Raw genomic sequence first — 12,039 nt, forward strand, 5'->3', positions numbered from 1 at the left:
AACTCGGCTGGGGGAGACGGGACCAGGCTGGAAAACTAACTCAGCACAAACGAGTGTTGAGGTCTGCGGGGCCGTGCCAGAGACGGGAATCCAGTCATGCAAGATTTCAGCTCCAGCAGAGAGGAAGAGTCGGATAAAGGGGGGGGGGGGGGGGGGGGGGGGTTCACACACATATGTAAGAGAAGCCGTGCATTGTGGGACATACGGTTGATTCCGACTTCAGTTTTTACGTGTTGTTGTGACAGGGCGGTTAGGTTTTTAATAAGAGCACACCCTAGCCTGATCAAACTCCCGTCAGCAACGCATCAGAGGTCGTAGACTAAACAACTCATATGGTCTGTGAACATGTTTATACCTTCTCTATGTCAGAGACGGACGTCAAGGAGGCCCCTCCCAGGACCTCTGGAGCTGTGAAGGCTCTTAAGTCCTGCTGGGTGACATACTCGTCCATGAAGGAGATGTTGCCGGAGGGCATGAGCAGGAGGGACCAGGGCGAGATGATGAAGCCCATGGCTGAAGGGTCTGGAGAGGGAAAACAGACAAGTCAGCCACTTAGGATGCATTCAGGGACAACAGCGAGACAAACAAAAGACACAGCAACGTTTATGGACTTCAACTATTTAAATACCCAGCCATCGTCTCACACACACACACTCACACACACACACACACACACACACACACACACACACACACACACACACACACACAGTGTTTAAGTGAAGTACATCACATTCTGTACCACCACAGTGGACGTTTTTCGCTAGGTTTTCGGCGTTCACGAAACTCGAGATGATTGAAGTAAACAAAAACACATGTTGATTTCTCAAGTCTGCGAGGAAATAGCTGTTGAGGCATAGCAGCAGAGGAGGAATGGCTACACAGCGTAATTCTCTTTTCCTACAAAAAGCCGCAGCCTGCGCTACGGTTAGAGGAGGCTTTAAAAATACACAAAGGAATGTTTGAGCAGCGCTGCAAAATTCTTTTCTTTTCGACTCCGAGAGGAGCGGCGAGACGAACGGAGGAACTGGATTTGAGGCACCAAATATCTGCTTTCAAACGCTGGAATTCACTAAGTAAATACAAGTTTCCTGTTTAAAACTCGTGTGACCATTTGAAGAGCTTACTAGAAAGCACACTGGGTCACTAGGTGGATCCAACACAAACCCTATTCTGCTCTGGAGAAGCTATAATAGAGCTGAGCAGAAGAGCGTGACTCATTGGTTTCTCGATGGAGAACACACTCATCAAAAGATTCAATAAACTGCAGATAGAAACCAAAAACATCGGATCCCTTAATAACAATGTGGCCCGTCTGTCTGATAAGCTGCTATCTGAGCAGAGAAGAACTCTGAACTACTATACTAGATGCTCACAGACGGTGAAGTGTACCATGCAATAAATGCCACAGCAAACACGCCATTAGAGGGACATGCTGGCAGATGTGGAGCAGAAGATGGTCCTCAGCAGGTTGAGAGACAAACTGCAAAAACAGAGATTTCTATTTGACCCGAGATGTTCTACAGGCCAAAGCAGGAGGAGCTGCTCCTGTAACGAATCAGACACATTCACTCATTTCCTGTTCAAACAAATCATCCTTATGCAAACACAAAGGAAGTGACCGCTACTGTTTACAGACAGGAACAGGTTTCTGTGTTTGATAGTGCGAGTCTGTTCACGATGTAAAAAGTTGTGTCGAGGTTTGTTAAGTCAGCTGTAAGCGTCGGCCCACTTCACGCATTAGGAAACCGCCCGGCGCTCACTTCGGCTGCAGAAACAAACATTTCACTGCAAACACTTTAAACGGTCGACCAGGATATCTGACAAATCATCCAACGCGTTTAAGTGGAGACGGGCTGCCGTTATTAATCCCCTCCTGTGGTTAACATACTTCTGTACATAGCTCAGTGACTCCATAATAGCTGGTTCCAACATCTGCTCTTCAAATTCTAGCTTCACTCAGCGATCTAAAACGGTACATGAGAGGCCACAGTTTACTCAGCACAGCTACACAACTGCACTCTGCTGGAAAGAAGAAGAAGAAGAAGAAGAAGAAGAAGAAGAAGAAGAAGAAGAAGAAGAAGGAGAAGAAGAAGAAGGAGAAGAAGAAGAAGAAGAAGAAGAAGAAGAAGAAGGAGAAGAAGAAGAAGAAGAAGAAGAAGGAGAAGAAGAAGAAGAAGAAGAAGGATGCCTTAACAATCACAATCTCTGCAGCACTCTGCCAACTAAATATTATTGTTAAGATAATCCACAAGTCTGGCATCCAGCCTCGCATTCTGTCCTTAACCTTATCTCACTTTGATTCCTGCAGAGGATTTGCTAAACAATCTCTCTCGTTGTAAATGTGACCTCGGCATAAGAGGCATATTTACAGACCCCGCCGGAGAGACGGAGCTCCTACAATATGCCGGATCGTCCGCGAGGAAAAGTGGAAGCGGAGGCCAAGCTGGTTTATGCACACTACTAAATCTGGATTACTGCTTCATGGGAATTCACAGACCGATGGTAAACGGTTCAGATGAGTTATCGCCAACACAATCAGCTGCATTGGAATTCCGTATGAGACGAGGCACCACCCAAACCTCTTTTTATAGCAACAAAGAGGACACCGCAGTGCTGCCGACTGACATCGTCTCCAGTGTCCCCAGAGCTACACCTCCTTCAGCCACCCGCTGCTGGAGTTTACTCTCCTTACAAAGACTCTGCTGGATTTGGCAGCCTCATCTCTCTCTTTGGCTGCAGGGACAATCACAACACTCGTAGACACAAGAGACTCACGGAAACGATTGCAACACAAGAAGCTAAGCCGCACAGTAAACAGTTGTACTAATGAGGCCGAACCAGTAAGCAGCACAGACACCGAAATGCACCGATTGAATGTGGTGATTTGACTGAAAGCTTTTACATATGTTAGAGCCTGAGTGTGACTTATGCAGTGATGTGACGGATGGAAATCACTCCCATCAGTGTGGACAGATTCAGAGCAGGAAGGACACGAGAGAACATGAGACAAGTGAACGTACAGTAGATCCTAGAACATCTGTGCGCACTTGGTTCCACGGATCCGTACCTTTGTGGAAGAGTTCTTGGAGGCTCTCGGCACTCTGGCTGAGCACTGCCCAGACCTCCTCCTCCTGGAGCGGACCTCCTCGGACCTCCAGGGCTTCTGCCAGAGACACGTGCATCTTCCCTGTGCCAGAGGAGAAAGAGGACAGCTGAGTCACACCAGAAGACGACCACACATGGACACAGGAAGACGCTTTAATCACGAGGGCCACGGTGCTGATGGGAGCCTGACATCACACCTCGAGAACAACATGTAGAACTCTTTTTAATACGACTGGAGAGAGTTTTCATTTTGACTCAGTCGAGGGTTTTAATACTTACATGAATCTGGTCCTGAAAGGATCCGCTCCCTACTTGCCCGGACTGGCCCGACAGTGTGAGATTAAAGCGTAGCACATCATTCATATCACTACAATAACTGGAAGCATCGAAGCGCTTAACATCAACATTCTTCTCCCGCTCATGTCCTCGGGCAAACTCCCACGTCTTCTAAACGTAAGCCGTCTGATCAGCCTCTGCAACCGAGGACGTGACGCAAGCGCACACACACACACACACACACACACACACACACACACACACACACACACACACACACACACACACACACAGACAGACAGACAGACAGACACAGACAGACAGACAGACAGACAGACAGACAGACAGACAGACACACACACACTGATTACCTGTCATAAAACTATAACTCGCTCAAGCTAGGTAGTTTATGTTACGGCAAATTCAGCTTTTGGTGTAGAATATGCAAATATGTCTTCATCATCACACAACAATATCTACAGGACTTCACATGGATCCAGGTTGCAAACAAGCCACAACACGTCACACCTACGGGGCCAAACTGTGAACTGATGTGACCCACAGACGGTCTGTCTTCCATGACTCGCTTGAAAATGAGACGGAGGCGGTGCAATAAAGACTAATGTGGAAATGATGAATTAAGAGGAGAATTCTGGGTAATGCAATGTTTTCAGAGAGGACCACTAAAGAAGAATGAGGATGTACAGCGTTGTGTTGTAGAAGCTTATGAGTAACTAGTGTAATAAGTAACTTGAGAAGAAGGTCAACATGCTGTAACCTCTTCACTACAGAGAGACCTGGTTCTGAATAACTCAAGCTCAGACTGATATGGAGATTAAAGATCATCACAGTGTGTTGTGTGTGTGTGTGTGTATATATATATATATATATATATATATATATATATATATATATATATATATATATATATATATGATGACACTGTTGTGTATCATAATGCTGACAGCCTGTTGTTAGTGATATCCGGTCCTCCTGCTGGTGATCTAGACCTCAAAGACGAGCTTCTCAATGTCTCAATACTTCACCACAAAATGTGACACTGACAGACAGTCAAGGTGCAACATAACAGAAAACAAATCCAGATAATCAATCTGGACAGACGTTCTGATGTTTATGGTCTATTTTTCACTTGTTCCCCACAAACTAGAGCAAACCCACACTGAACACAGCCCAGCGCTGCGTCAGGACGAGCTGGACAACAGCTTTTAAACAAGACTTTATGAAGACAAACACACAAACACACCACATGATCAACCATACATCACTCATGTCTGGGATGGTTACCAACCACCACATCTCATCAACATGTTCTACAGTCCCAGCGTCCTAATAAACAACAACGACACATGTTTCTGAAGTAAAGCCAAAACACAAAGGCAGCTATCTGCACTCTACCAGCATCACTGGGATGCATCATCCAGGACCCGGAGCTGTCAGTGCTGGATGTTGTGCCGATCGCTCCACCAGCTGGTGAGAGATCTCAATCCGCACTGAAGCGGTGGACCGACGGACCGACGGAGATGAACATTGCTAGCTTGGCTCAAAAGGAGCTAAGTTTGAGCGCATCACTCATCCATAAACTGTGAAGATAAACTGGGTCAGCAGCCTCATTAGTGCTGGGCTTCACATCTGACAGCAATACGTGGAACAACGTCCTTTCTGTGCATCGGGAGAAGAGAGTTAATGAGTAAGCATGTCGCGGGCCTACATGTTTAGAAATGCAGGAATGCTGGTTAACCATTGTAGTCAATGGGAGGCGTGAAGTCTGAAGTCACTGCCCATCTTGCTCATTACCCATGAGAATGGGGAGAGCCGGCGCTGTGAAGGCCGATTGTTGCGCAGCCCTTGTTATTTCAACAGAGACCCGGAGAGGAATGTTTTGTATCCTCGCGGGCCAGCTCCTCTCGCATTGGACCACGGTCCTGCTCGTTATTGAGGGGGGCTTAGGAGGCAGCGGCCCGACACAGCGAGAGCAGACAGCCCTCACCACTTCACCACTTCACCACTTCATTCTCTGTTCTCTGTTCAGACAGTGGGGATGTTTGTTCCCAGGTATTCCCACAGTAAAGCCGGAGAGAAACCCCTAAACAAGGCTTAGTCTGCTGCTGAGTGTTTGACAGGCTTGGCCACAGTCACAAGAACTTTTTAAAGAAAATAATCCTGGAAACGTGATAGTGCTCTTTGCTCCGCACTTCGGTGAAGCTTTTCCTTTCCTCCCACCTTCCTGTCTGTGACACAGCTACAACCCATTAAGTGGATTTGAAAACAATCCCCTGAAAAACTGCAGTTGAGCGGAGCGACCCGTACCAAAAGAAGGTAGAAATACAAACAAAAAGATCATAAACAATATGTACGTCTTTCTCTTTAAAGCTTTTCTTTCATCCTAAATCTTCAGGTGCTTCACTTTCGAGGCAACAGCTCATAAAAAGAAACGCCAGATTCCACTTCTAGTTCCAAAAGCATAACTCGTAACATAAGATACGAGAAGGAATTTGTTCATATCCTCCAAAACATCAGAAGTGCAGTCTCAGCTGGCAAACACATTTGGAACAGAAGCCAAAGAGAGGAGGTCCTCTTCGCCAGCATTGAGGTGAAAACCGTCCTGAAGTCTTTCACGCCAGGAAAACCCAACAACAAACTCTGAGTGAACCTCTTCTTCCCAGAATCATACACACGAGTCAAACTGAAAACATAAGAAGACCTGGATCACAAGATCTTCTGAACCAGTATGACCGATGATGTAAGGACTGATGTCTTCAAAACGCGTACGGCAAACCAGAACCAGCTGCCCTCTGCTATCAGAGAGATAGAGCGGAGGCGTATGAAGCTGTTCTCTAGAAGTAGTCTTCCTCACTGTAACAGGAGAGAGACAGTGTGGCGGCACCAGTGTACTAAACAGTGACTCACCGAAATAAAAAAAGGGAGAACCGGATGGTTTGTTTCTATTAATCATAACCCTCTTACCATTTAGTCAATAAGCCGACATGCTTCCCCAGATTACGTTACAATGAGTTTAACACAGGGTGGCCATTGCGGCCCTGAAACCCGGTACCGTCCGGTTAACCCACCAATAAGCCAGCCTGGATGTCGGCGTTTTGTTTGTCGGCTCAGCTCAGCTCAGGGTCAGGACCGGTCGGAGAGAGAAAGCCCTGACTGCTCCACGAGCATCAGCCAGCTCTGGGCCTGTGCGGCCCTCACCTCTCATTTCGGTCTCGACCTCATCCGCCCCATTTCCGTTAATCACAGGGTTGCTATGAGTACCGTGACATGCAGAGCATGGTTTAGCAAAACCTCACTCCACACACCCCCCCTCATCCAACACACACACACACACACACACACACACACACCCCTAACCCACTGACTATTTTCCCCCCATTTCTTTCCTATGATGATGCTCACACCATCTCCATCATAACCGCTTCAGATGGGAACGTCCATCTTGCTCACACTCCCCACCGTCCTCTTTAGGCTTTAATGGCACATTCTTCATGACCTTTGGCTTCCAGCTAACTTTACTACTTTCCTATGGTAATGAAGGGGGAGGGGGTACACACTGCCTTCCTACAACCCCCATAAAACCTTCAGTCTGCACTATAATTATGCCTCTTTGTTCAACTTAAGACATGTTGACAAAAAAACAAAAACCCTGACCCTTTTTTTTTTTTTGTCAAAATTACAATAAAAGTAGTGCTGGTGGCGGTGATCTAGCCAGACACCCTGGTATTTATGTCCCTCCCAAACCCAACACACACACACACACACACACACACACACACACACACACTGGTGTGGTCAGAGATGCCCCACCAGACACCAGCAGGAGCAGCATTGCTGTGACGTTAACACGAAATGTAGCGAAATGTAGCAACGCGGCTCGCGTCACACTAAACACCAACAAACAGACTTTAAAGCAGCTTTAAAGAAGCCAGCTAACCGCAGCACTGAGGTGCATTAGACACGGGATTCATCCGCGTTTGAGCCTCGCAACAACAGACTCGGCTCGTCGTTTGTCCCGTGGAACATATCCACGTTCCCTCAAAGCGAGCGAACTTTGCGTGCGCCCAGGTTGAAGCGCTAACACTTACCGGTCGAGTAGAGCGACAGGAATCACTTGAAGAGGGAAGTGTTCGTACTCCGACGAGGCTATGAGTGCGCACCCGAACGGGAGCAGAGGCCATCCCATCCACAAAGCAACATCTTGGGTAGTAGTTCACTGAGCGGCGGCGGCGGCGCGAGGCAGGCGAGCAACAGGTCTGCGCCGCGCATTCAGCTGCGCAAATCCACTACAATGGCACTTCTATTGTTACCCGAGCCGCCGCTGTACACAGAAACACTCAAGTATCTTCTTGAGAGAAAAAAAAGAAACTGCTCAGAAGTCGTGTTGGATGAACACAGCGCAGCACCGAGCTCCCGTCAGGTCTCCATAGCCGCTGAGGAGCGCAATAACTCCTCCTTTAGCGCAGCTAGCGTGGGCCGACTCGGAGTAACGAGACACCTCGCTGTGGCCGCTCATTGGCTCTCTGCTCAGGGGACTGTCATGTAAACGTTTCTATAGTAACAACACACACACAACTGGGAGTGAAGTGTGCAGTGGGTTTGGATCCAGCTTTGCTAAATGAGTTATAAATAGTTGTCCAACTTTTGTTTTGACAACAAACCCCCAACATAGTTGCTCATATGAACTAAAATCTGTTCAATGCATTATCGCAAATACAGAACGAGTGGAGCTGAGGTGTGCATGTGTTCCTCTGGGGCTGTTTTACTCTGAGATAATACACGAGTGAGACTAATATGAATACAAAAACTGAACATCACTCATGGATCAGTTTGTGTATCACGTGATGTTTCCTTCACCCCCTGGGATCAAACAAGCGGACACTTTGTAAACTTATTAAACAATCAAGCTTGGCTTATATCTCAGTGTTTCCCCACAACATCAAAGATGCTTGAGCGTCATCTGAGCAGCCAGGAAGCAATCCACCGCTGAGTACTTCCTTCCTATGGTGCGCTTCAGAGCTGCCTCATTCACGCTCGGCCTTGCGCCATCTAGTGGCTGTTAGTCGTCATCACATGCTGCCTTCTGTAAACGGTGACTGTTGAAGGTATTCTGGTTATCTCTGCCTGCCTGCACCTGTCAGTGCTGAAAGGCACTACTATTATTACAATTATTATTATTATTACTATTATTATTATTATTATCACCGACCATGAGTCAGTGATAATACTTGATTACTCTCTAGATGATGTTCATATTCATTCAAAAGATGATGCCGTTGCACATAATGTCTGACATGTATCCTTGTCTTATAGTCCTGATGTTACCTGTGTGTCATGCATGTGTACATGGTTTTGCATAAGCATACAACATTTTGGATGTAACATTGTAATTTTAGAGTTATATTTTTGATTGCAATCGTTACTATTCGAGCCACCCTATGATCCTAAATGTAGCGCTTCATACCTAGACCAGTGTGTTGAATCTAAGTCTATTCATTGATTGAGAACATTGCCTTGAGAACATGTTAGTTAGTGACTTTATCTTGTTGCATCAGTTCAAGATCATGCAACAAAGTAACTGCCATGCAGAGAGGGGGTGTGTGCTGGGCTGTGGCTTTAATCAGAGACCAAAAACACTCATCCTTCAGAGTCAGATAGATACCGAAAATCAACTTAACCTCTCTGGGATCATTTTGTAGAATGCTGTGGAAAGTTTGGGCAGTCCCAAAATCCATCGGCATGTCCCCAACCAAGCCATGACTTCCTCCAACACACACTGAACGTGATCAGAAGATTATGTGTCTAATTATCCGTCTAGCCGCACCTTAAAACTGCACATCTAGCATTCTATTTAGAGTGTCCTTATGTGAGGCAGATTGTTTAAAGTGAACAAGATTTTTTACTCTATGGACTGTACCGCCGTGGACCCTGACGTACAGATGTGCTGAGGCCCCAGCACTGTGCCACTGGACCCCACTCTTCTTTGTAAATTCTACATTTGCATCTCCAGGAACTCAACGTCAGCCCATCTCATCTACTGAACAAGTTGTGACTGTTAACCGTGTTGTTTTCCACTTTCATCTCATGGCAAATGAGATTGGCTGAAATAGTCGTTTTTGCTTCTTAACATCAGAACTATGATGGAACTCAGACACGTAGTCATCCTGGTGTGGAATGAACACCAGAGACCTTCAATAACTTTGGCTTTAGGCAAGACGTTTTCGAGATGTGCCGTTCAGACAGCGGTAGTGTGTGACTGGCATTCCACTGCGCTGTTATTACAGCGTGAATGGTAAAAATGTAGTGAATGTTCTTCCCTCGATAACGGGACTGGAATGGAATGAACGAGGCTGTTGTTTTTGTAAACCTCCTTGTCTCCAGGTCAGGGCCTTTCCAAGGACAGGAGGAGAGGAATAAATTGAGTAATTGAGTAACTTTAGGTCCTAACCCTGGTATGAGAGCTGAACTGATTTATTTTACCAGCCTGTGTCGTAGCGCATGTGGAGATTTACAATTATGAAAGTGTCTAATGTTGAGATTTCTATCATTTTACTCAATAGCTTCTAATCTCTGTTCATTACTGGAAGCAAAGAGGCCACGATCTGGAAGAAGTGAACCGAGGGGCTCTGAATTTGGGCTTTCGTCTTCCTTCTATTTCTGCCAGTTCTGTCCTTAATACCTCCTCGTCAGTGCTGGTCTGACCCTCGAGGGCGATCCCACTGCCTTCAAAGAGGGGCTTTACTGATTCTGACAGTCTTGGAAATGTGGGGCACCTGGTAGATTGAAGACATGTGGTTTGCTGACTGGAGAGTTTTGCCTTTGTGTCCAGCTGGAGGGCATTAAAAACTTTCCTGGCGCTTTTGATATTAGTTCCTTCTTCGAAGAGTTAAAATAAAAAACTTGCAATGATGTGTGTAGCTCTGGTTGTCTTGCATGGAAAGGTTTTTTCCACACTTGTACCCCAAATCAGTGTAACCTAACTGAAAGCTCATTTGGATGTATCGTATCTCATTCAATCAGGCTGCTGCACTCGAGACGTCCTCCCACACTGATGAGTCAGCGTTGCTGAATTTAACTCAGAGGCATGTTAGGTGAGCGGACTTTACTGGTCACTGTGTAATCAGCCGCTCAAGTGTCTCATCTGACTGGAGAATGAGTCCACAGGGTGTTGGAACGCAGGCAGGAACCGAACTGAAAGTTAAACTCATCAATTCTGTCTTCAAAGCCACCAGAGACGCCTCTGAAGCTGCTACTTGGAACTTAAATGTTGTCTTGATTCTGGCAGTCCTCGTGGACAAAAGTGGTAGAAGTGGAAGCTGAAGGAGTCGCCAGTTATTAGCAATATCTATATAGGAAAAGCTAGGAGTGGTTCTGGTGCTGGACGAGGAGCACGGATCCGTGCTTTTAACCATCAGCTTGAAGAAGAGACAGCTGCCAGCAATGACGCTCGATTCAAACACAGACAGACTGCAGCTACCTAAGCTCGAATTCCATAGAACAATATTTCAATTACCTCTCAAGGCTGTTGAGGTCAATGACGTCGTAATTTTTATTAATCTTCTCATTAAACTGAGGTCAGAACATATCTCATAGTCAGCGGCCAGACAACCTTACAGCCTGACTTTAGAGCTTTAATTCCACCTCAGTCTGAGCCCTCTTCAGGCCGATATCCTCCGTGTTTAATCACTGTATTGTTATAATATCCACCTGATTCAGACCAACACAGTCAGCATCCTTTAGCGAAGTAAACGCCCCGATGAAAACACAGGTAAAACCCGTGTCAGGTTCCTCTTCTTCAAGCGGCCAAAACTCTGTGAACGCAGCTTTAAAACTGAGCTTGCAGTTATTCATTCATTATCTGTTTTGAAATGATTTTTTATATTCGGTATGGGCTGCCAGGTGGACACCGAGGCTTTGATGACCCGTGCAGATGTGACCCGAGGCTCATTGGCATTAGCATGCTGCTGCTGATCTGGGACACAATTACAGATGGGAGGAATGATTTGATTACTTATCAAAAATATAAAGTGATGAGGAGGAATCATAGCAATGTGCCAGGAGGGAATGTGAAACATAATATGAAATAACTACATATAATAAAACACAAGGTCCAGAAAGACTAGCCGACATTAATAATACTTTTGTTTTGAATTGCAGACGCCATACAAACACATAGAACGTCTCTAAATAGCAGTAAGCAGTTCTATAGATAAAAAAAACTAAAATATGTGCAGAAGTATAGTTTTAGGAGTTGTTGTGTTCATGTTGTGGTGCTTGTTGCTGCATGCATAGACTTTCCTTGATATAATAATAATCTGCCTTTCACCATTTAAATCCACAAAAAGTACAATCATCAATACATAGTTATTGTTCTCCGTATTTATTACCCATCGACACTGCCGACTGGGCCTCACGGTCGCACTGTTTGGGCCGCTACACAGACCGGATCATCACAGAGAGATGCTCCTGCACCCCCCCCCCCCCCGTGCAGAGACATCACCCTCCATGTGATCTCTTCCTCTCTCGCCCTCCCTCTGTGCTCGGGCTTTGACGTCAGACGTGCTCCTGCTCGGTTGCTATGGCAACAAATTTCCCTACGCCCCCCCCCTCCTCTTTCCTCTTCCCTCCCTCTCT

General features: G+C 46.2%; 1 protein-coding gene across 3 annotated transcripts in view; it reads right to left on the reverse strand.

Annotated features, from left to right (window-relative positions):
* Positions 1 to 7,820, reverse strand: part of ptpn13 (protein tyrosine phosphatase non-receptor type 13) — a 36,054-nt gene extending 28,234 nt beyond the window's left edge. For all 3 annotated transcript variants that reach the window (XM_068706783.1, XM_068706784.1, XM_068706781.1), the window contains exons 1-3: positions 7,494 to 7,820; positions 3,071 to 3,190; positions 356 to 522 (exon numbers count right to left, since the gene is read on the reverse strand). In XM_068706783.1, coding sequence (XP_068562884.1) covers positions 356 to 522; positions 3,071 to 3,185 — 282 coding nt within the window. In that variant the 5' untranslated portion in view covers positions 3,186 to 3,190; positions 7,494 to 7,820. The remainder of the gene's footprint in view (positions 1 to 355; positions 523 to 3,070; positions 3,191 to 7,493) is intronic.
* Positions 7,821 to 12,039: the final 4,219 nt, after the last annotated feature.

The sequence above is a fragment of the Cebidichthys violaceus genome, unplaced genomic scaffold, assembly GCF_023349555.1.
Source record: "Cebidichthys violaceus isolate CVI_PGR_0920_01 unplaced genomic scaffold, fCebVio1.0.p SCAF_12, whole genome shotgun sequence".
NCBI classification, from domain to species: Eukaryota; Metazoa; Chordata; class Actinopteri; order Perciformes; family Stichaeidae; genus Cebidichthys; species Cebidichthys violaceus.